This window comes from Chaetodon trifascialis, chromosome 10, assembly GCF_039877785.1.
Source record: "Chaetodon trifascialis isolate fChaTrf1 chromosome 10, fChaTrf1.hap1, whole genome shotgun sequence".
Taxonomy (NCBI): domain Eukaryota; kingdom Metazoa; phylum Chordata; class Actinopteri; order Chaetodontiformes; family Chaetodontidae; genus Chaetodon; species Chaetodon trifascialis.
The window spans coordinates 4,016,303-4,041,673 of NC_092065.1; the positions used below are offsets into that span (position 1 = coordinate 4,016,303).

At 41.5% G+C, this 25,371-nt stretch overlaps 1 protein-coding gene across 1 annotated transcript; it reads left to right on the forward strand.

Annotated features, from left to right (window-relative positions):
- Positions 1-16,913: 16,913 nt before the first annotated feature.
- On the forward strand, positions 16,914-18,474 carry c10h11orf96 (chromosome 10 C11orf96 homolog). The gene has a single exon (XM_070972350.1). The coding sequence runs from the start codon at positions 17,255-17,257 to the stop codon at positions 17,633-17,635; it is 381 nt and encodes a 126-aa protein (XP_070828451.1). The 5' UTR covers positions 16,914-17,254; the 3' UTR covers positions 17,636-18,474.
- The last annotated feature ends 6,897 nt before the right edge of the window (positions 18,475-25,371 follow it).

Here is a 25,371-nt window from a genome sequence, read left to right on the forward strand (position 1 = left end):
TAACTCAATTTTCCATGTACTTTTCCATTAGTTAAGGAGTCACTGTGCCCCATTTGACTGTAGCCCTACATGCCAGCATAACCTTTTTCCAAACTCCCTGTGGGCTTGACAATAACAATCACAAACGTGACAACTGTTGTCTTTTCTCTTCTCAGTCCATTTTTACTGAGCACACAACGTTGGCCACACGTGACAGCAGAGTAGTTTGCAGGATGTATTTTTGTGGATTTGGGAACTCATACTGTGTAACAGGTCCACCTGTCACCCTTTCTCCTTGCAAGACCCTCCGTGTGTGGGTGAAGGGAGTGCATTAATGAGGAAGACCCACAGTGAGTGCAGCAGGTTGTGTAATAGGTCCGAGGCCTTTTGTTGGTGCAGTGCAGGTGAGAAATGTGCCACATGCTGTGCCTGGCTTTTACTGGCTCCTTGATGCTGAGCCTCCAGAGGCACAGACTGGGACATTTTGTACCAGAAGAGAAAATCACACCACTGAACATTCATGTTATGTCTGGGCTGAATATTTGATTTAGTTATGGGATAGCGCCGTATATTTAAAACATTGGTGCTCATGTGTTTGTGTTTTGGAAATGCCCAGTTGCAAATGTTGCACCTGCTCACTTATTACAAGTTGTTCTGGTAGCTGTTGAAATTCATAATAGTAATGATTATCATCAAAACAGGACCAAAAAAAATCTACAGGCACTTAAAATTTGTGAAGGCAGTTAAATATTCTACTGGACCCCTCCAGTCCTCATTGGACCCTAATGCACAGTGATATAACATTGTTTATTCTGCTATACTGTTTATTTTCTATCATCCATCCATCCATTTTCTATGCCGCTTATCCCTTTCGGGGTCACGGGGGGGCCGGAGCCTATCTCGGCTGTCGACGGGCGAGAGGCGGCGTACCGGACCGGTCGCAGGGCACATACCGTACACACACCATTCACACTCACACTCACACCTAGGGGCAATTTAGAGTCACCAATCAACCTAATGAGCATGTTTTTGGTCTGTGGGAGGAAGCCTGGAGTGCCTGGAGAGAACCCACGCATGCATGGGAAGAACATGCAAACTTCACAGAAAGGCCCGATCAGCATACCTCAATATAATAAACCCACATAGTCTCAAAGAGAAGGCTGTTGTTTGTGAAAAATCTCCACAAATCTGCACTTGCGTGATTGGATGAAATGGAGGGAGCCATTTGATTGGCTACAGGTAATTCCCTGTTGAAAAAAAGTGCATTTGTGAATAAGCACAATCACAAGCAGTTTGTAAATTCAGTTTCAGCCGTCTGTATGTGAATGTAAGGACATCCAAGAATGCTTTTGAGGAAAATGTGTATTTTTTTTATGTCTAATACATCAATTTGAAACAAGAACCCTATATATTTGCATCAGAAATGCATTTGTGAACTTTACTTTTTTAAACGTGGATGTGTTTTAACTTTATATACAACAATAACAATTTTTTTGTGCATTGAAAAATATTCATGTTACTATAAATCTTTTTGTGAATCCATCAAGGTGCACACTCATTGATACTTCACTTTGTGCAGAATGCTCACATAAATTATGACTTAAATGATGGAGGAAATAACATTTCTGGCCATCTTTATTCCCACTACATATTCAGAAGTAGACATTGTCTTCCTGTAGCTCCTTCCCCTTCTGTCTTGATACTGTTGATGTTTTCCACTCTGCCAGGAAAGAAACTTTCCATGTGACACAGTAGCTAACGAACAAGCTGCCCGGCATTCCTGTTAGCTGCTGTTTTCTTGTTCCAGGTCCTGACACCTGTTGTAAGAAGCGGGAAAAATGGAGTGATAGGAGCTGCATCAGCGCTGCGGTTGCTGCTAACTCTCTCTTTAGCCACTGGAGCCACACCCAATTAGGCCTCAGTCCAGCAATGCTCCTGTCCACGCTGTTTACTGTGGCCACATGACTTCCAGCCACAGTCACTATAGTCTCACACTGGGAGGCAATGAGCTATAAACTACTGGGCTGTGTTTTATTACAGAGCTTTAGATAGGTTGCGTGGAATTATGTCCTGATCCACAAGGATACAGACATTAATCCTATGGGGAATATAGAACCACATATATGAAGCTGAGATGCAGCTGTGTTACATAATGCCATAATTAAGTAACAAACTGACTTGCGTAATGAATCTCAGTCAGTGTGCCAGCTTTGTGAGCATGTTAGGCCTATTTCTGAATATGGCACAGTCGCAATATGCTGAATATGTAGATTAATCAGCCTCTGAATTGTTGAACTAGTGCAATATGTTGAAATAAGTTGGTGTTTTTTCTCCATATGATCACTGTTTGATTGTAAAATATGTCCCCTGAGCACAGGAAAATAATGTTTATCTGTGGTGTTCTGGTGAAACTGTGGCTTAGTGATCGCTTAATGCTTTCTCTAGCACCACCACCAGCTCGTGATTTTTATTTTTTTGTTTTATTTTACTTAAGTTAATGACAAAATACCTGCAAAACGATTATATTCCCATCAGCATTAGCTCTGCTTTGTGTTTAGTACTAATTAGCGAATGTTAGCATGCTAACACACTAAACTAAGATGGTGAACATGCTAAACATTACCTGCTAAACATCAACAAGTTGAGATTGACTTTGTGAGCATGTTAGCATGCTGACTTAGCATTTAGCTCAAAGCACCGCTGTCCCTACAGCCTCACACGTCCGCTAGCAGTTAGCTGTGAACATAAATGATAAGATCAGTTTTTGTCAAGGGGTTCAGTAACTTTTTTTTCATAGCTTATGTTTGTTTTGCAGAAAGGATAGATGGTACCACATATCACAGTTCAATAAGAAAAACAACTGGCAATGATAGGACAATGATTTCCCCTGACATATGGGAAAGCTGCAGGTGTTTGAACAGTAATAAATTCTACTGGTGTTTTACAGCCAGCTCCTGTCATGTCGGGCTAAAAGCTAAACACACTGTCGACAAGGTAAATTGCAGAGAGTCCATGTAGAAGAGAACCATGACCATCTGTGTGTGCAGGCAGGATGTTAGCAAGTCAGTAACATCGCAGCACTGGAGATTGTATTTCGCTATTGCTGCATTCTGGGAAAACCTAGACTGACCTACATCTTCCATGAAGCACAGTGAATGACTAAGTCACTGAGATATTTTGTGTTTTTGTGTGGATGCATAGCTGAAAATGCACACATCAAACTGCATGCTGTAAGAATGTACTTTGTTGTGCATCCGTGTGTGTTTGTTTAATATAGCCGTAAATGCAGTCTGAAGTCATGCTGTGATTTGCTGGGAAGCTGCTCTGGGAACAAGCTGACCGATTCACTGCCCGAGCCCCCCAGCTCCCCTCCCCTGGGCTTCATGGCTTCAGTCTTCAGTTCACTCTCCCTTACTGTGCCTCCTCCTCTACCTCTTCCTCTCCTTCCCCTATTAGCCTCTTCATCTTCACCTCCCCATCCCATCCCTGTTGTCTGTCACCTTTTCTACTCTAATTTCTGGTTTGGTCAAGTTGTCTTGTAGGTCAGGCCCCCCCCCCCCCCCCCCCCCAGTCGACCTCTGCTGGAGATAAATAGGCTTGTGTCTTTTCTCCTTGAATGTATTAACTCGTGATCCGCTGCTGGACTTAAGATACAATCTTTAATAAGCTTTACCGTAATCTTTGAAAGTAAAAGCCCCTTCCACGTTTTGGTGAAAGCATTTTTTCATCTATCAGTCTTTCATATTTTAAATTTAATGCCTAGTTCTAATTTTAGAATAATGGAAAACATGACCTCAGCTGCTCTTAATAGATCTCTGTGACTGTTTTCGATATGTATGCCCTGTGAAGTCACGTCTTTCCTCTGTGAGGCTCAGCGGCTGGCACTGATCTCACATTAAAAGACGCATCATTAGTGGCTTCTTGAGGACATAACAACGGATTGTAATGCACCACCAATGTGGTAACGCTTCACAAATGGATTCAAGAGGAATATATTTTAATTGCGCTATGATTGCTGTATACAGGGTGAGTATTTCAAGAGACAGTCCTGAAACCAGAAGGTCACATTTGTGGGTCCCTTAAGAGCAGCTTCTTATCAACGAATCATTGGCCACAGTTACGCTGTAAGTGCATTGTCTTATGGGAGACATGTTGACTCATATCGACTTATGTTTACAACAGTCTGAGGAATCAGAATGTAGAGACAAGGATGGGAACTCTAATTGGCTTCCCACCTGAGAACAAGGGGAATTGTTTTTGTTGGCATGCCCGGCAAAGACGGGGGTGCAGCTACCAGGAATTAAACCCCTGGGTGTTTGCAGAGATGGATGGAAACTTTACCCCTTCACCGCCTGACAAAGCTCTTTTAGCATGAGTTCTGATCTGCATGGTCGCACTCTTTTTCACTCTTATCTATTCTTGTGTTAGGAGTCAAAAAAGATGCCTAGTCCAACCCAGATTTCGAACAAACTGCAGTTCAAGTCAATAATAATTAAAACACGTGAGAGACTTGATACAGTGCAAAACCTGCAAGTCTTCAGGTCTTGTGCATCGACTTTCATGTAGTAATCTAGAGTCTTCCTCAGTTGAAATTAAAAACAAATTTAAGAGCCAAAATTACCTTCTTCTATTTTTGAATCGGTGAGACGTAATTTATCTGTGGAAGCACGTGCTTGTGCAGGGTAAACAGACGTGGTGTTCTGCATGGGAATGCTTCCCAGTCTCCAAGTCTCAGTCTATAAATAACCATGTTGTCCCGATGGTGTCTTACTGACTCAGTCTCCAGAGAGGGAGGGTGGGGGTGGTGGGGGCCAGGGAGGGTGGGGGCCAGGCCAGTCCCCAGAGGATGATGTGTTTGTTGATTTATACCAATATTGCCTCCACTGCTGTCTCGTGTATTTTCAAACAGAATTAAAGCCGCCTTCTTTATAAAAGGACCAGTGTGTGAGATTGATGTCCATCATTACTGCACTGAGCACAGCTGCTTAAATGTAAATTATTGTGACTACAACTAATGTGTTTTTCAGCCCACAGGCTAATTCTAGCCAAGATAGCCAACTGACAGTAATTAGCCAATGACAGGCACATTAAACTGCTTTTGGATAATGTTACCTGTATTGTAGGTGCCTAAATACTTAAAGTGTACCAACTCCATAAGAACGTTAACTTTAAATTCTTTGAACACTTAAAAGAAGAATTTATGCTCCCAAATACAGATTTCTTCTGATACTTATAACTAAGGAGTTTTCCAACAAAGCATGGAGAATCAGAATCAGAATCAGAAAAAGCTTTATTGCAAAGTACAGTTTTACACATACAAGGAATTTGCTTTGGTGAGGTTGGCGCATGACACATCTATTAAAAGAAGCTATTAAAAAAGTAAAAATATAACAATAGTAGAAAATATAACAATATAAATATATATACACAAGTCTGTTTTTATTTAACAGAAGCACAGTCTGTTTTTTCAAAAGAAAGTCCAAGCAGAGCGTTAATGTAACGCATAGGGTTATGGTTATGGCAGTGTCAATGTGACAAGTAGAGGCAGAGGTGGAGTGTGAAGAGTGTCGGGCGGGGGTTCCGGGGCTTGTTAATAAGGCTGACAGTAGACGGGAAAAAACTATTCTTGTGGCGTGAGGTTTTGGTCCTGATGGACTGCAGCCTCTTGCCAGAGGGGAGTGTCTCAAAGAGTTTGTGTCTGGGGTGGGAGGGATCAGCCACAATCTCTCCTGCATGCCTCAGTGTCCTGGAGGTGTACAGCTCCTGGAGAGACGGGAGATTGCAGCCGACCACCTTCTCTGCAGACCGAATGACACGCTGCAGTCTGCCCTTGTCCTCGGCAGTGGCAGCAGCGTACCAGATGGTGATGGAGGAGCTGAGGATGGACTCAATGATAGCTGTGTAGAAATGCACCATCATTGTCTTTGGCAGATTGAATTTCTTCAGCTGCCATAGAAAGTACATCCTCTGCTGTGCTTTCTTGATAAGGGAGCTGATGTTCGGCTCCAACTTGAGGTCCTGGGAGATGATAGTTCCCAGGAAGCGGAAAGACTCCACAGAGTCACAGAGGGTGATGGGGACAGGTGAGGCTGAGTTTTTCCTGAAGTCCACCACCATTTCCACTGTCTTTAGAGCATTGAGCTCTAGGTTGTTCTGGTTGCACCAGGTCACCAGATGGTCAACCTCCCACCTGTAGGCAGACTCGTCGCCATCAGAGATGAGTCCGATGAGGGTGGTGTCGTCCGCAAACTTCAGGAGCTTGACAGACTGGTGACTGGAGGTGCAGCTGTTCGTGTACAGGGAGAAGAGCAGAGGAGAAAGAACGCAGAGAAAGGATGGAATAAAGTGATGAATCCAAATCCAATCACAGTGTTTTTAATGAAAGTTCAAACAGGAGATGCCGGGAGGAAAGTTATAAGTAGTTTTTATCAGATATTTCTAAACATCACTCTGAACAGCACATATCACATAAAGAGTTAATGGGAAACCGAAATGAACACGGACATTCTTCAGGACGAATGGGATGAAATATGTAATGAGGCACATGCAGTTATCAACTCAAATACATGGAGGGAATTTAAGTGGAAGGTAGTAATGCGAATTTTCCGAACCCCCAAAATAGGGGCCAAGTTGAGACCAGTATGCTCAAACCTATGCTGGAGAAAATGTGGTACACAAATTGGCAACCACACCCATATATTTTGGACTTGCCCAAAACTGAATACGTTTTGTAAGGAGGTCGTAGAGGCACTTAAAGAAGTATTTCACCAGGACATCACAATAGACTCAATTGGCCCCAGCAGGTCTAGAGGGAACGGCCAAAAAAATACCTGCTAATATTGCTAGCAGCAGCGACGAAATGCATTACAGTTAAATGGTTAAAACCTGAGCCCCAACATATAATATGTGGATTGGGAAGGTCTTGGAAATCTATCAGATGGAAAGTATAACATACTTTCTGAGACTCCAAAGACATATATTTATCTCAATGATTGTTCTCTACTCCTCCTCGCATCTGAATCCTTTTTTTTTCTCATTTTATTTCATTTTTTTATGTATATATTTGGCCCTCTTTTGTCTTCGTCATGCCTTGTTTCTCTTCTGTATTCTATTTTGTGAATTTTCAACCCATATGAACATCATAAAGTTGCAGAAGGGCTGTTTATATTGATGTATAAATGTTGAAAACGAAATAAAAATTAAGTTAAAAAAAAAACTTAAAGTGATTTTTTTGGACTGATTTCCCAAGGCCGCGTGAGATCCAAGAAGATCAGTTTGTCACAAAGCAGTTAAACAGGATCAAACTGGTCAATATTGCCTTTCCAACACTGGTAATGGTTTTAATGTTCTAGTTTTAGTTTGTTAGTTAGTGGCATACAACTTTACATACAGACGGTAGATGCAATATGAGCGATGCGTCTTCAATTTCCTGGCTTGTGATCAATAAAGTCTTATCTTATTTTCAGATGCGTTATGCAGTCAAAAACGCTAGATTCAGCTAATGAAACAATTTAATGCAACAACAGTGATACACAATAGTAACGCAGAGAGTTGGTGTTATGGTCTTTCATGACAAATCGTTTATTCGGCCACCTTGTGCTTCTGTGTGTGGGTTACCAGATGGTATCAAACCTGGCAATCATGACAGCAAGGCTTGGGGATGCTGTGCAAAGTCTCTGCATCCAGCAGCTGTTCAACAAGAGACTGTTCCACAGATCACGTCTCCTCACTGACTTATACCATATCTCAATGTCGTTTGGTGTTGTGGTGTTGCTGGAAGTGTGCTCACTCATACTTCTTCAGGAGGGCGAAAAGATAAACAGTACCTGACTTGTTGTTGTGTGACTTACCAACTTCGGTTCCCCTCCTCCCTGCAGTCCCCTGACATTTTGGTTGCCATAGTAACAGGGGCGTCCCGCCACAGTAGGTACGGGGTGATTTGCCGGTCCGGGAATGTTGCCTGTGGCGTGTACTTCACCTCCTGACCGTGTGGACCTGGATGATAGATTTTCTTTCCCTTTCTCTCTTTCTTCTTTTCTTTCATTTTCTTCTCCCACACATACTCAGAGGAAGTAATTCTTTTGGATGTGCTCACAATTTCTGAATATACTGTATACATACTGTGTACATATACTACTTTATGAATTTGTATAAAGGTGACTCAGATTTTTCTTTGCATGCAAACTAGCTCAACGCTGGTCTTGCCAACAGGCTCAGTACATTTGAGTGGTCTCAGTTATTAGCACAAGCTGCATCCAGTAAATAGTGTGCATTGTTTTATTATTGTGTTATAATTATCATTGTACTTTAAAAAACTGTATTTCAAAAATAATTAATGTAGCAGAGAAGTCATTCAGTATGTCAATTTCATGATTTTGAAGCTTTCAAATTTTAACAAAATAAACCAAACAGACACATCTACAGACCCTTCCCACTGAAATCCACCTGCAGGAAAACAACTAAAATCTCAAAAACTCTCAAAAGACAAGTTTCAAACATGTACATATAATCCAGATAAGGCTGGCAAAGTTTCTCAGAGTTATTATATATTATATAATTGTTGTATTATATTTAATCTCTTCAAGGGTGCAGTGCATAAAAGAGCATTGGAACACTTCTCTGCTGTTTTGGATTTATGGAGCTTCTGCAGTGTGAAATATAATAGATAGTAAGTTGATAGCTAGTTGTTGTGCATCTGTTTTTACCTTTTGGCCCATCTGTCAGTATATGCAAGGTAATGTTTATTTTTGTCATATTCTCCGGAACATGGAGTGTCTCAAAGACGTGTGTATGTCTATTATACTTTTAAACCATGTTGCAAAGCTAAATGAGTGTGAAATGACTAGCTTAATGAGTGTATATGAGCCTCCACCAGATTCAGTGTGTTTTTATGGGTGGAAGAAGAGGAATGTGTTGTCACACATTGGAGGTATTTTTGTGGAGAGGCTCACGCTGATTGTTGGCTCCAGGCTTCGTTGTTCCTGTCTCTGCACAGCACACATCGTGTTTAAATAGACTGTGATTTAAAGAACTGTTGAGTCTATGTGTGTCCATGACCACATTCATATGCTACCTTAAATCAAACACTGATTTAGCAACATTTAAGGAAAAAGGGACTCTATCACTGCTATTTCTATGCACTCTTGTTGTTGTGTACACAGATAAACACAAGGTTCTTCTCAATTTACTACTCATAATGGGGAAGGGCCGAGCAGTATGACACAAACTTTATTTAAGTCAATTTTGAATTGTTTTCATAGGATTTGTGTTAAATACAGTAGATGACTCCAAAAGAGTACAACCTTAAATGAATGAATTGAGACTTAGATGCTACAGCCATAGCACAGTGGAGCTTTGAGCTAAATGCTAACGTTAGCATGCTAACATGCTCACAACAGCCATGCTAACATTCTGATGTTAAGCAGTAAAAGCCAAAAATATCAAGCTGCTGGTGGTGTTAGACAAAAAGGGACCACCAAAACCTGTAGGTTTCATCTGGAGGACCATAAGTGTCTGTGCAAACGTTTACGGCAATCCTTCCAGTACTTTGACAGACTGATGGTCTCATCCCTAGAGCCCTGCAGCTGGCATTGCTAAGAAGAAGAAGAAATGTACTTTTATTGTCACAACACACAGTGAGTAGCATACTATGCTTCCGTGAAATTATCTTCTCCGTATTTAACCCATCCTTGATCTGTCCTTCTTCCGCGGCAGACCAGGAGCAGTGGGCGCCCGACCCGACTCTCATTCGTGGTCAGGTGGTGATCTTCTTCCATGTTTTTAGTGGTATATTTTATGGAGGATACCCCAGGTGAACACGGGGAGAACATGCAAACTCCACACTGAAAGGCCCCTTTTTTCCTTGAGCATGCACTGAAGGCATGGTGGAGGACACGCCGCCAGCACCCACAGCGGGATTCAAACCGGGACCTTCTAGCTGTGAGGCCACAGTGTTACCACTTGTCCCACCATGCCACTAATAAACAATACAGCGTCCGAAACACTGATGACTTTTCTTTTTTTTACTACAGGTGCCATTTTTTTCAGGGCCAGACCACATTTTCAGTCACTCTTCACACTTCTGGACATCTACTGTAACAACCGTTGCCAGTTGTCTGTAAACTATTGTATTCTGCTCGACGTACAGCTGTCTACGCTATGAATGAAGCATCCCATAATCAGACAAATTTCTGCAATGCTGAGTGCTTCTACTTTTTTGTCTGTCTCATTATGTGTTTGCGTTAGCACGTACAATCAGAGACACCTGAGTAAGCTGCAGTAATCAACATGCAGCGATGTTCTTTATGCACTTCACGTTATGATAATTAAATATATTCTATATTGAGACAAACTATATTGCTGAATCCTTATCGTTCATCTCTATCGGCGTGTCTGTCACTTATACTGTCATCACCTAAACTAATCCCTGATATTCAGCCCTGTAACCCTACCTTCCACATACCCACTACACACACTGACTGTATGAACACACACACTTACACACCAATGAAGTGGAATCTAGTGAAAGTTGAGCCCGCTTGTTTATTACAATAACTCCATCTGATTCCTTTCCCATCACATGTCCTTGTTTTATAACCAGTGCTGTTATTTTTATATGCTCATTGTATTGCTGATACTGGCTCACATCCAGTTTGGAGTATGCTGTTGTAAGCACCTTTAAAGTGCACTGCTGTAGGTGTAGCGTTTTTTTAACATCAGAATATCATAATCAAATTAATTATGAACTATTGCAAGCAAATACCCAATGTATCTATTTTTATATCTCCTTTAGTGGGCATGTTTCAAAGGATTTAATTTGTATTAGTGACATAGTGGCATTGTTTTCAAAATTAGGATATATTTTCCAATGCACTTCCTGCTAGCTAAGTTAAACTCATTGTGTGTGTGTGTGTGTGTGTGTGTGTGTGTGTGTGTGTGTGTGTGTGTGTGTGTGTGTGTGTGTGTGTGCGCGTGTGTGTGTGCGCGTGTGTGTGTGCGCGTGTGTGTGTGCGTGTGTGTGTGTTGGGTCGGGTCGAGGGTGGTGTTAGTGATCAAGCAGCGGATTGGAGGGGATTATTTCTCAGCTGCCTCTGCCCATGCTCCCTGCTGGAAGTATTCTCCTGGAAATGCCATCAGCTGTTGAATACAGGATACAGGATGGGATGGAGCAATGCAGCACCCAGGATTATCTGTGTTGCTGTGTTTTAAATTTCCTAAAAGAGGATAAGTAATGAAGCAGTCGTGGTAGGATATTGTCAGGTTTTTTTTAGCTGCGAAACGTAAACACCTGCTATACATTGTATGAACTAAAAACACAAAACCAAAACAGACTGTTCTTCTTCTGAGCACGTTACTTCATTCTGAAAGTCTTTTTTTTTTTTCAATTCCCACCACCCTGTTGACAGCAGTGATGCACTGAGATCAACATCTAAAAATTTTATTTTCATCTTGTATTTTTATATTATGAGTGAACATTGGGGCTTATATTTTATATTATTGTTATATTTGATCTTTTTAAGGGGAACACAGCTGTTCATTTTTAAGCCATCTCGCATCTCGTTGTTTTACTTTGACCTCCTCTCTTTAAATGAAACTTTCAACAACCTGGTTGAAAGATGAGGGTGGTGCAAATGTTTTTCCGGGGATTGTTTTTGCCAAATGATGTCCTTGTGTGCAGCACATGCAGCCTTGGCAGGGTCTTTTAGGAAAACAAGGCATCCCCAAGGACACACACAGCTCTTGGCCTACTAACTTCCTGCTCAATACATTTCTCATTCCCCGCAACCTTGTTGCAAAACACATTGGCTAAATCAAATGGGTGATGAGTTGAAATGAAAAATCAAGCCAGCATGCAGATGTGTGCATGGACTCCCACGCGCCACACTTACATGTATGTTTCAGAAGGAATCAATAATGTCATGTGATGTCACTTGACTGGCAGCTGCTGGCTTGATCGTGAGTGACTTTAGATCTACTCAAAATAGAGCAAGGAGGTATTTGCAAGTTCACATCTATGACTTACAACCTTGTTGAATGTGTGTGCTTGTGAGTGTGTGTGCAAGACAAGACACAGGATGACCTGGAGTTGGACTAACCCTCGTGAGGTGTCATCCAAGGAATGCATGATGAAACAGGAGCAGTTTTAGACCATAATGTCACCCCTGAAACTCCACGGCAAAGGAAAGCCCCTGAGGTCAGCCTGTGAAATGCGAAAAAGTTCTCACCTCAGTGTGACTGATTGTACAGAGTGTGGTGATGCTACTGCTGGTGATAGTAGAAGTTAATATTAGTAACTATGGATGACAGTTGAGTTTGCCCCTGAGTTTCTGCTGTTTGTTTACATGTTGCCTTGCCCACTGTGACACTGACTGCAATCCTGGATTATGATACGATCTGTAGGTGTATGTCAACCATCACCCTGCTTTTATTCATTTGCATTTGAAAAGTTAATTTCACGAAGCTACATGTACAATCTGAACTTTAAGAATACACTAAACACATTCATCAGTTTCAGTAATTACAATTTTTTTCAATTCCTACGTTGAATTTACTTTCTGAGCTGAGCTTTTGTTTTCAGAGGTAAATGTTTGTCCTACAGTTTTTTAGGACACAATTCTGTGGCCAATAAGAACTCAGAAAATGTTGAAATTTAGAGCATATTTAGACCATCAACAGCCTTGCATTCATTGAAAAACTAGGCTACGTTGGTTGGGGGATGTTGATTTAGGTATTTGTGAGACAATAACGTCCGGTTTGAGAAATGGATCCATGACGTCTGACATCTTATCTGAAACACTGCACAGAGCTTTATAATGCTATCATGCAGGATTTTACAACTCTGGAAAGTTAATTTATGCCTCAACACATGACTCTCTCTTGACTCTATGAACCACACTTAAGCTTACAGCATCCTAAATTAAATCCATGGTGACAGTTAGAACTGTAGACAGCGCAATCATTAAGTACCATGACTGACAGAGTCACACTAATGATCACATAAGTACAACAAATCAAAATGTACACCAATATACTGTATGTCTGTTACTGACCTAGGTTCATATACTGTAAATATCAATATTTTCGTCACTGATTTGCCAGACTTGTTCATGAAAATGTGTCTTTCGCCAGCAGTGAAGAGTCACTCCCACTATGTGCGTCAGTCCTTGATGTCGCCCGTGACATTACTGTATGTGAGAGCAATAGCTGTGACCTGCACCAACCATCACCGTCAAGAGATTGCAGAGTGGCTGAGCATAAATTAAACGTAGTAATAATAATGAAAGACGCCACGTCTGCTTTGTCTTGACACTTGTCTTATGTGTCCTTCGCATTATGGTAGGATGAGTTTTGACCGAGCTGAGGTGCAGAAATAATACGTTTATTTTCAGCAGCAGTGAAGGCTGTTCAAGTTAAAGTCACATGAGGGTTGAATGTCTTAAGAATGGATTTTGTATCAGAAATCAGAGATTAGAACTGAGAAAATGTGAGAGCAGAAATCTGCAGTGTGAATGAAACCGACTCAGCCAGGCTACAACAACCCTGACACGCTGCATTTAGCAGCGACACTGTTAAAATTAGTCCTAACAGTTAACATGACGTGACATGTTGGCTTAAATGATGCTGCCGCTGATGAGCCTCTGGTGTCTGTTTCCTTGTCAACTGTGACTTTGACTACATATAAGGCTGATCACCCTGTGTGACTGTCTATGACCTTTAGTTCATCATTAACCGAAACTGACTGCATTTCCTAATGATCAAGCTTTTCATTGGTTTTACGTGTTTTACACATATCATGTGTCAAAGCTGAAATTTATGTAGTAACCATCATTCAAAACAGCACAACCAAAGTTGATATTGTTTAAAAAATAATATTCTTTAAGATGCTGTAATGTGACATCAGTATGTCATTGCAAAATATAAATTGTGATGTCTTGAATAACACAAACAAATAGGACTGAGTGAAAATTATTTATCATCTTTATTATCCATCTGGGTTAAAGTCAGGATGCCTCTCCCTCAAAGGCATTGTTCATGTGCTTGTCACTGTTTATTTCTTGTATTCATTAGGACTTCAGTATGGGAAACAATCATAACCCAGCCTATCAAAAAAGTGTGAGAAAACATGATTAATTTATAGACTTCATTTGGGACAGAAACACACTTCCACAACATTGCAGCCTGGGTGGTTTGCGGTTGTCCGTGAACGTGATGGATGTCAAATGTCTCATGGGAATGCTGTCTAACACCAGCTGCCAGAAAACTGAAAGCTTTAGAGGACGTGTTCCACTTTTTATGTTGTGCAATAAAGAAATTCATATCTGACCGAATAGCCCACAGTGTCAAAGGCTCATAAAGACTTTGTGATTGCCTTTGTTGCATTGCCTAAACTTATTAGAGAGCAACTAATTAATGGATGTTAAATAATGTCAGTGCCTGGACCTATTGTTGCATGGTCTGTCTCTCTCTCTCTCTCTCTCTCTCTCTCTCTCTCTCTCTCTCTCTGTCTCTCTGTGTGTGTGTGTGTGTGTGTGTGTGTGTGTGTGTGTGTGTGTGTGTGTGTGTGTGTCTTCCCACAGTCCAAAGACATCCAGTCCAGGTGCATTTGTCTTGTCCATTCAGCTTATTGTTGGTCTATGTGTGGCTGCCACACTGTGCATACACAAGGTAAGAGATGAGCTAGTTGTACCAACACAGGGAGTGTAATAACTTCCTGACATTTTTATCTCTTCTGCAGGTATGTTTACATAGATACAATATGGACCCTGTAAGCAGAGCTAGCTGCCATGTTACCCTCCAGATGCACATAAAGGTGAGTTCAGGGGTGAACCATATCTTTTATTGGAGTGAACAGAATTTGCATCTCTTAGTGCATGCCAGGTGCGGCATTAGGGGTGGGCCTGACGGGCCTGGGCCCACCCATTTGTACAGCTGGCCCACCCAAAATGACTTGGAGAATTTTCTTAACATTTATTTTTAACGATTAAAATCAGCATTTTAATAAAACTTAAAACAAAAACGTTTCCATTTGAAAAAAAAAAAAAATACAACACTTATTCGGCTATTATCACATGATTTCTAGGCCAGTCACAGACCACCCCAGACATATTGCGCTTGCGCACGCACGTCACAATCTGGTGGCAAAAAATGGTGACTGAGAAGGGCAGCAGATTCTATATTGTAGGCACAGGCTGCTACAGTTAAATGAATGCATTGCTATGGCACAACGGTTTCCTGCGTTTTTAGTCAGGCTTTGGCCCTCTGTTTTATGTTGAATACAGTAACACGTCATTTTCCAACTATGTAGAAGCAGTGTAGTTAGGAAATCATATCATTGCTTTTTTTATATACCTGCAAATGCATTTCCCATCGAAACCTGAGCTTGTAGAAAATGTAGACAATAAGGGAGGTAGCGCGGAATACTCCTGCCTGACTTGACTGTCTTCAGATTACTGTCACAGACAGTTAAGGTCATGAATGAACAATATAGCGTCCTGCGTTCTCTCTCCTGTTAAAAGTCATTGTAGCTCACCCAGTACTCTGATCGCTCTGATTTCTCCCTCTCCTTGCAATCAATTTAAAGAGTAATCCAGTCAGATCAAACAAAAATGAATTAACAGGCATTAAAATGTCTGTTTTCATAATGAACTGATGTATTGATCCACTTGATCCATAGCGAAAATATAGATAATGAGAAAAGCTGCATGTGCCACTTGTAATAAATACAACCTGTTGCTGTGAAATAATAAGCTACTGAATTGAAAATGATTTTTAAAAAGATTTTGAACATGTCATAATCAGCTAGACCTATTAGATGCCCTCCACAGCATGATGCCAGTCATTTTTGTTAAAGTGAGACTACCAGTTGGAAACAGTGTTAACTTTTGTAATTAAGAGCCCCACCCAAAGTAACTGTGGCCCACTCAAAATTGAAAACATGGCGGCGTGCCTGCATGCAGGAGAAAATACACTGTTTGCTGTGCCTCTATCTAACTAGACCACAGTTACTTTGGCAAATAACCAAAATGTTTGTTCCTGACAAAGCAATCAGTCGGTACAATATTTAAAATAGCTTGTTAGTTTTGGGCTGCAACAGCAACTGTGGCCACCAAATAAAAATATTCCAGCAATGTCCCATATGTCAGCAATGGAAAAAAAAACAGACCAAAAGGACAATAAAAACAACAAAGAGCCTTATACACCCATGGTTGCATATTGCAGTGCTCTTTTTCTTTGCTTTTTTGGCTCCTTAATTGGTACAAGAATTTGCCTAGTTCCTGAATCTGGAGCAATACATGTTTTCAGTACCTAAGTTAAGACAATTAATTGAATATCTTTCAGTATAATGGATGCAATACAAAAACAAGACAACCTCCAGACACTAAAATTGCCACTGAAATTAATTAGCACCTCATATTATAAGCTTCACAAAAGTAGTTATTTTTTGCAGAGTTGTGTCTAACCCCTGTCTGTCCCAAGGACCCTGTCCTGTATTTTGTGATACAATGTGTAATAATTTTCAGTCCACCTTGACTTTGGTTTAGTCGACTGTCCTCCCTGCTCTAATTCTCTTCTCTGAAGTCTGTCCTGCCTGACTCACTGGATGTGTCACTCCTTCTTACGGCTCCATTTATGTCTCCACCATCTGTCTCTAACCCCCTCACACACAAATCAAAGCCCCCACACCCAAGAACATACTCACCCACACACAGGTATTCTCTCCTCATGTGTTTATTTTGGTGGGGTGACTGAGTGACTGCTCTGAAGGCCGGAACCATGACAGAGAGGGAAGGAGGGGAGTGGGAGGGACCTGGCAAACATGGGGAGTAGGGAGAGAGAGAGAGGGAGACACTGAGTGGGTAGGAGCAGCTATAAAAGAGAGTGCTGGAGCTGTCAGTGGCATTAGCCTCAGCGGGCTGACATTCACACACAAAAACCGAGAAGCAGCCAAAGAGAGAGGAGACGTCAGGCAGCAGCAGAGTTGAAACAGAAGCACTCACATTGAGGAGTGAGGAGCAGAGGCTGACCAGAACAGCTTGTTTCTTAAAGACTCATCTTCAGTGTGGCTGGACTTGGAGGTTTGAGGAGTGTTTGTGTTTGGCTTTGACTTTGGATGAACTTTTGCTTTCCTGCTCCTGAGACTTTTCTTCAAACAGGACAAGGCACTAGAAAGAGCCAGGAAAGACCAGTTTGAGACGTGCACAGGCAGTCAGCTGTCTTCTGTGTTAAATTCCATTTAAGCTAGATTTAATTTTGAACCCATTTGGGCTTCTGTTCAATGGCCGCTGTGCGTCAGATGGTTATGGAGGCCTCCGGCTTCCACGTCCTGCCGGCCCACCTTATGGCCTCAGCCATGGAGGAGTTCCCCCAGCAGCTGCCCGTCCCCAAGGGCCCAGCAAGGGGCAAGAGCCGCTCACGCCGATCTCGAGAAGCTCGTTTCAAGACGCAGCCCGTCACCTTTGCTGAGATCGCGGAGGTAGAGGAAGAGGGTTCCTCACCCCTGGAGGAGGAGAGGGCACGGCGTTCCTTTCTGCAGTCCCTGGAGAACCTGCGGCGGAGCACACAGACCCTCCACTGCCCGCCAGCTGCCCATCACAGCTGCACCCCCACACCCACACAGGCCAGCCTGGACTCCAGTGACTCCGACTCTACCCAGTGAGTGGTGGGGCACACCTGGCACACATGTTCCACACTTCTCCTTGATGCGGCTTCAAAAGGAGGCCAACTGAACTGAACCAAACTGGCCTGTTTGCCAGCCTGCCTGTGTGTGTGTAAGCTGCTGCTGTTATATGAAAGTCTGCATTTAATATATACTAACATATCAGCATACAGTATATAGCTCGAGGATGCACTTGATGCATATCTGTAAAGATCTCTACCAGTGCCACAGGCTGGTTATACTGCTGTATAGATATGATAAGTGTAAAAGTAGCAGATGACGCAGTGTTGAACACACCACTCTTCAAATGTATTCCTTTTCTACCGGAGCTGTGTATGTGGAATGATGAAAAATGGTTGATATTTTTCCACTTTAAAGTTGTATAGGTATTTTTGTTTCAATCCAGATTTTTCTACTTGACCAGTCATCATAGACAAGACTGCTGAAAAATGTTATTATGACCTACCACGCTGTACATACTTTGACTAAGCAATGTACTGAGCATCAAAAGTGACCTGGCCGTCACTGAAGCAGTAAAGTACCAACACAAAGCTTTGTCAAGAGTTCAAGCTCTTGTTTTCCAGCTTCACCGTGAATGAAATCTCTGCTCTTGCTTCAAATCCTGAGCAAAAAAACTGCCTTTCTAAATGTCTTTATTTATTCTCTCCTTTTGTTCATAACCAATGAAATTGTAGATGTGCTGTTGTATTGCTCTCCTAAAGTCACCTTGACTTTCAAAGAAAATCATAACCTTTATATTGTATATTTGTGTTACTTTATAGATATATATTACAATGTTTGTTATATGTACTTTAATAAATATTTTCAAGTATTTTGAATCATTTTCTATTTTTGTTTCATTTAGGGAAATCAGTCAGCAATGAGTTTTGTTTTATCTGTGATCATCTGAACTGACACTGCAATCAGCCTCATTTACACTCAGTCAACTATAAGTCAAGACGTGCAAAAGTCAGTAAGTCTCAGCACCAAGACAACTGATCTGAGAAAATATTACTGACCCTAAAAGGATGATGACAGTATCATTATGAGTGAAGCGATGAAATCCAAAATCAGAAAAGCTTATGACAAAATCAAGAATACATAAAGGAGGAAGTTACGAGACAGTGGGAAATGATGGAGCCTTTACTGGCTGTCCATCTGCATTGTTATTGTTAAGATAAACTGATGTCAGACCCACATGTAAACACACAACACTTGAGCTGCGTCTGCTGCAGGCTTGCTCGGCTGGTGACGCACTTCTAGTAATGTCAGGTTGTCATCAGTGAACTCAGCCACAGCAACCACCAGCCTGCTGAGAGAAGTGTCCTCCAGAGCCCCACGGAGATCTGCTGCAGCCATCCCTGCAGTTGCTAATAACCCTACTCTCCTAATCCACTCGCTGACAAGTGAAACGTGATGCATGACTTTTATCTGAGCGCAAACGAGCAGACTGAGACAATGCTGCAGGGGCTTTATTTGAGAACTTGCTATAGGTTGCATGTTGGTTTGGCTAAAAATAGACTCTTGATTAAGTAAATCTGGAAGATGAGAGATGTTCTCTCTGGAGAAAGGCTTAAGCGCTGGGCTATGATGCGTGTGCCATGAGCAGATGTAATCACAGAGGGACACAGACCCCAGATCAGCGTTGGTGAGACAGAAAGGGAGAGCAGTGATGATGAGGTGTTATTTTAGATTTTTCTAATTTTCAACATATCCAGAAAGACTAAAACCAACAATACATTAGTCCGTCCTGCAACACCTTCTGACTTCCGTAATATGTCTGTGCCCTAAGCCCATTGGTTCCCACTGAGGATGCACTGTTGCACTTAAAAAATGAGCCACAAATACAGAGTTTCTTCATTTTAAAAGGTCAACTACTTTCTTAAAACAGCTGGACACTGTAGTTTTTAGCAAATGTTGGAGTAAACTGTGCATTTGTTGGGGACTATTATCAGCGAGGGATTTACAACCCTAATTCCAAAAAAAGTTGGGATGCTGAGTAATACATGAATAAAAACAAAAAACTGTGTTTTTACCATCCGTGGTTTTACGAAGTGTTCCCTAACCCAAATTTACAAAAGTCAATTAAGTTGATGAGGGAAAACATTAAATGTATTGCCTTTGCTCTGTTTCCAGTTGGGTATATGGCAACAAGGATTAGCAAATTACAGCAAGTTTTTTAGAATATCACAAGTTCTGTGCCCAAGTTCACTGTAATGAAGGAAGATGTCAGCATGTTGCTCAGGTTTGTGTTTTTAATAGTTTTTGGACAAAAATGAAAGTCAGTGGCATTGAGGAATAGGCCAGATTACACAGGTGATGGTTGTTTGTATTAATTCAGTGTTGGCGTGAGTCTTCATGGTACTGGCTGACAAACAGGAAAAACATAGAACATTGCCAGCCTTTAAGCTATGACACATTTTAATGTCTGCACACACTTCTCATATCCATCCATCCATCCATTTTCTATACCTGACTATCACTTTCGGGGTTGCCAGGGGGCTGGAGCCTATCCCAGCTGTCAACGGGCGAGAGGCGGGGTACAGCCTGGACCGGTCGCCAGTCGATTGCAGGGCAACATATACAGACAGACAACCATTCACACTCACACTCACACCTACGGGCAATTCAATTTGAGTCACCAATTAAGCTAATGAGCATGTTTTTGGTCTGTGGGAGGAAGCCGGAGTACCCGGAGAGAACCCACACATGCACGGGAAGAACATGCAAACTTCACACAGAAAGGCCCTGGCCGACCTGGGGATCGAACTGGCGACCTTCTTGCTGTGAGGCACGCGCACTACCTGCTGCTCCACCGTGCCGCCCACACTTCTCATATTTTTATGCAAAAGAAACAACATTGCTGCAGCAAGAAAACCATATCTTCATCAACTGACAGGCCGTGACAACCCTGACCCTTGTGCTGTGTCTGACATGGAACAAAGCACAACTGCCCTCTATTAACAACAGCCACCTCCTGCCTCCCAGCCAATAGGGAGGACCGACAAAGACCAGCTGGTAGCACATGAAAGGTCTCCATACCTCTTTCCTCATTGCTCACAAAAACACACACATTAGTCATTGTTTGTCGAGTGCTTGTAGAGCTGTCATACTTCCACTAACCACATCCACAGGAGAATTACGGCCTGTTTTTATGTGTGACAACGCAACTCTTGAAGCATTTGCGTCACTGAGATTTTGCTCAAGGGGTGTGGGACAGTTTGGAGCAGCAGACAGAGACAGATATGAGAGAAACATATTTCTCATCGTGTGCTGGGGTGACAGGTTGACCTTAGTTCATGCCTCCACTTTTCCCCACCAAATCTAATGTGTGACGATGCTTCCTTTTTGTTTGGTTTCACTGTCTGATTTGAAGTGCGTGACAGATGCTCAGTTTCCTGAAGATAGAAATAAATGGTATGAAGACTGATAATAATCCACATTTGAGAATGACAGATTTTTACAACTGTGTGACTTAAACATTTCTTGCTTAAAATGAAAGGTTTTAAATTTACAGCTTGGTGCCTGTCTTTTTCTTCCATCTGAGATTGAAGCTGTTCTAGCTGAGCCCTAAAAGCAATCAGTTAAATCTTAAAATCAACAGGAAACTAGTGTAGAGGACTAGAGGGGTCGTGCAACTCTGTGACATGTGTTTTCATGGACAACCTGGCAGCAGACAAAATGGCAGAAACGGGTAATCATCTGTTAAATAGGACTTGTAGAACATGGAACAATCTGCACAGACAGCTAACGAGTGACACCAGCCCAAAGCTTCAAAATGAAGTTACGCTGTGGCTGCAAGTACATGATCTTGTTAAAGAGTTGATGTTTTTTTCATGTTTTACGTAGCATGTCAGGATGTTTGAAAGGCAGCATCACTGCTTTAAGTGCACTACTGTAATGACAGTGTGTTAGCTTGAGTCTGACGAGCCAGACAAGATGAGACAGAGCCAACAGCAAACAGACACAAATGCACAGTCTCCAACTGTACCTGTTTTCTGACACTTTGATTCATCCAAATGCAAACACACACACTTCCTTATATCTTATACATCAACAGCTGGAAAGTTTAAAACACTGGTGAATTTCATAAAAATCTGCTGGAAGCACTCTGTGCCAGTCTACAAGAGAAGAATCAAATATTTTTAGCAAAAAAGCTAAAAGTAGGTGAAATCATATGCATTTCATGCTTAATGCGGGAACACCAGCTAAACATGAGCTGTTACCAACAAATAAAAAAATGCAATATTAATCAATTTAATTAATTAATTTATTAAAAACCAGAAGAAGCTGCTGCTGAGAGCAGTTTTCTAAAAAGAGTTGGTCTTCAAAGTGTCAAATGGGACGGCAGTAAGAACAACTCAGCTTCATTTTCTCAAAATGTACCATTTCAAATCCAACTTTCCTTAGTGTGATCTTGTGTCTCAGTACCTCTGACAATGAGACAACCACTCAAACTGATTGACATGTAACATGTGAAAGAGGAACTTACAGCTTTGTGACGTATCAAAAGACATGTAGACACTATAATCCCTCACCAAGATGGATTACCATGTCACACTTTGTTTAAGGTTAAGACAGCATGTGCAGAATTATCTTTCATTATGAATCACACACCATTCTGATAGACTTGGCTTCAAGATAGAGATGACTGATGTGTGTAAATATGTCACCTAGCCTAAAACAAACACTGTATATGTTGCTTGCATTTACGTGAAAAGGACATCCTGATCAGTCGGTTGATTATCAAAAAGTAACTCACACATTTCATTTTGCTATGATGATAGCTTTCAGTATGTCTGCCCATACAGTGCTTATCCACTGCTTTAATCTGGGAAGCAAAAGAGCAATATTATTACAAAATGTCCCCAAAACAAGACAGTTCTCTGCCTTGTTTGTACTACAAACACACGCCAGGAGACCAGTCTGCACTGACAGAAGAACTTATTATTAGGTCAGGAGGAACAGATAAGGTTTTCGAGACTGCTCTGAATAAAGACTGTCTGACGTCACTGATGTAAAGAAGACCTTCATTTACATCTTGGTAGGGCTATGCTATTGATGTGCACTCAAACACAGGTCACCATGAATAATCTTTGGTATGATATTTGCTTTGGAACAATAGTCCTCTCTGCCAAGTTGAAAGCATCTGTTCAGTGATTCCACCCACAGCCTGAAGAACATCATGGTAAGCAGCCTGTTGGTGCTGTTGTGTGTTTGTGTGGTCTCTGTCTCAGAACTCACGCTCATCGTAATTGCAATTTTGATGAATATATTGACATGTATAGCAGTGGATGTACAATGGCCACGTGCCTGGTTGATCCCTCTACCAGATAAAACTAAAAGTCTAAAAAATATTAGTTGGATGAAAAATCAAGAGTCCAGTTCTTCACATTGATCTAAGCATTGAGCATTGATTGGCTGAATGATTGGCAGAGAAGAATATTTTGCTGTAAAAAAGAAGAAAAAAAGGCTATGTAACACAAAAGTTATTAACATGCCAGTGTTACGATAAGAAATTAGTCACTGAAGTATTGGACTTCACTAAGGTCATCAGGATTCAGCCTGTGGGGAGCAAGAGGGGCAATAAATTTCACACCAATCTATCCAGTAGTTGTTACAACCTTTCACTCTGGACCACAGTATTGTTGTTACTGTACAATAACTCTGTCAAAACATTATGACTGGAATCATAAATGTCAACCAGACTTGTCCAAATTTGTCCCATTTTTTCCTGTCCTTGTTTTTGTTTTTCTCCCTGGGCAATATTTGCTGTGATCATCTCTTACTCCAGTTATGTTACACATGAACACTGACCCCTGACATGTTAGATTGCAAATGTGTACACTTGTGTGTGTGTGTGTGTGTGTGTGTGTGTGTGTGTGTGTGTGTGTGCCCGCGCGCACATGCGTGAATTATTTGTGCATCCATGCAAGTATTTGGTCTCAGCAGCAGCATGCTCTCAACAGCATCCCTGACCTACATCCTGGTCTCATGACTTGGGAGGTGTCTGGTGGGACACAGAAAGCAGAGTCTAGAACATTCAGTATGCTTCTTTGATCTCTCGCTCTCTATTTCAAAGCTTTTCTAAGCTCTTCATCTCCCCCTGGTGCTGTAGAAAAGAGATGATTATGGATGCAAAACAGAGGGTGACCCACATACCTCCTCTCCCAGTGTTCTACTTCCTTAAATCTTTCTTTTTCTGGTTTTCCCTCCAGCCCTGGGGAGATGGAGAAAGATTCTACATTTACCTGTCCATTTGACAGATTATCTGAAAAACAGAGAGCTGGGTCTAAGACACACTGCTTGTTTCAAGTATTTTGGTCATTGCTCTGTCTCAGGTTTTAGTGAAAACAGCTACAGTTATAGGCTACCTGTTATTAATATGAATATTATCATATATGATATTGTGACTTAATGTATTAACAAATTTTGAAGAATTAATGTAGCTGAATGAAGTTCTTTATTTAATCATGCAGTCTTTGTTGTTATTCATTGAACACCAGTGCTGACAAACCTCACTGTGTAAAGATATCAAATTTGTCCATACATTGTCAAATGTTACATTCAGTCTAATTTGTATTTACCTTTGTGTCGTCACTGAACTAACAGAGACCAACCTGGAAATCGAACTGTCGGACACACTGAGGACAGCTTTGGGCTATATGCATTTTCTGGTCTGCAGACACACTCAGTGTATCATGCTTTGCTTAAAACTTGAGGAAACATTGAAAACCCAGTGAGAAGACCCAGACCTCCATATCAAAGCCAAATATTGTTCTGAAAGAGAGTTTCTTCCATTTTAGGCAGTGAGAGACAGAATGGCCAAGGATGCCAAGCTATCGTTCTCGCTGCTTTGCTTGGCACACTTGACAAAGTAGATAGTCATCAGTGGATCAACATGATAAAAAGACAAAATGTCTCAGGCCTTTGCCCACTTTTTATATTGTCTCTTTCCTTTAAACACACAGCAGACAGCTAAACAAAGTACTTAATTCACTGAAAAACCAAATCTCCTTCAGCATTTCAATACCATTCATAAGGACACTTCTATGTCTCACCTCATGCTTAGTTTGCTTCGATTTTCCCTTATCTGGTACTCTGTGGTCCAGCAGCATGCAGTGTCTTTTTGGAAGTCCACTATTCATTCAATGATAATAACTCATTTTCATTTGAATTCAACTTTCAAATCACGCTTTACATAATTCATCCATGTTGCTTTATTCGGTGTTTCTCAGTTCACTTGTTATGGCTGGGAAAATGTTTGCTTTTAGCATCAAAAAGTGGAAGGACAGTTATGCACTTTTGCAAGGAAGAAAGGGAGCAGCGGTCCCTGGCTGATGTCTCTGGGTACAGCAGTTTTACACAAAGCTTTGCACCAGCTGACATTAGTTGTGCATTGACACAAAATGACACTATCGCAAACTCAGCGATAGGCCGATGTATCTATTTCATCTTCCCCGTTATATGTGTATGACGCTTTACCGATGAGTAACTAGCTTTTTAAAAGTTAAATCTAAGTGGACCCTGCCAATCATAGGCCTGTCTGTTCTCGTGTCATGTTTCCTGTACTACGTTTCTGTTGAGATTTGATTGACGGTGCATTAGCCCAATGAAAAGTTAACCTGAGATTTTGGGCGAATCGACGACTCGCTTTTTTATTATATTGGGCCAATTGAGTTGTTGTTGTTAAGAATATAGCCAATCACAGCGTAGGGGATGGGCTATCGTTCAAG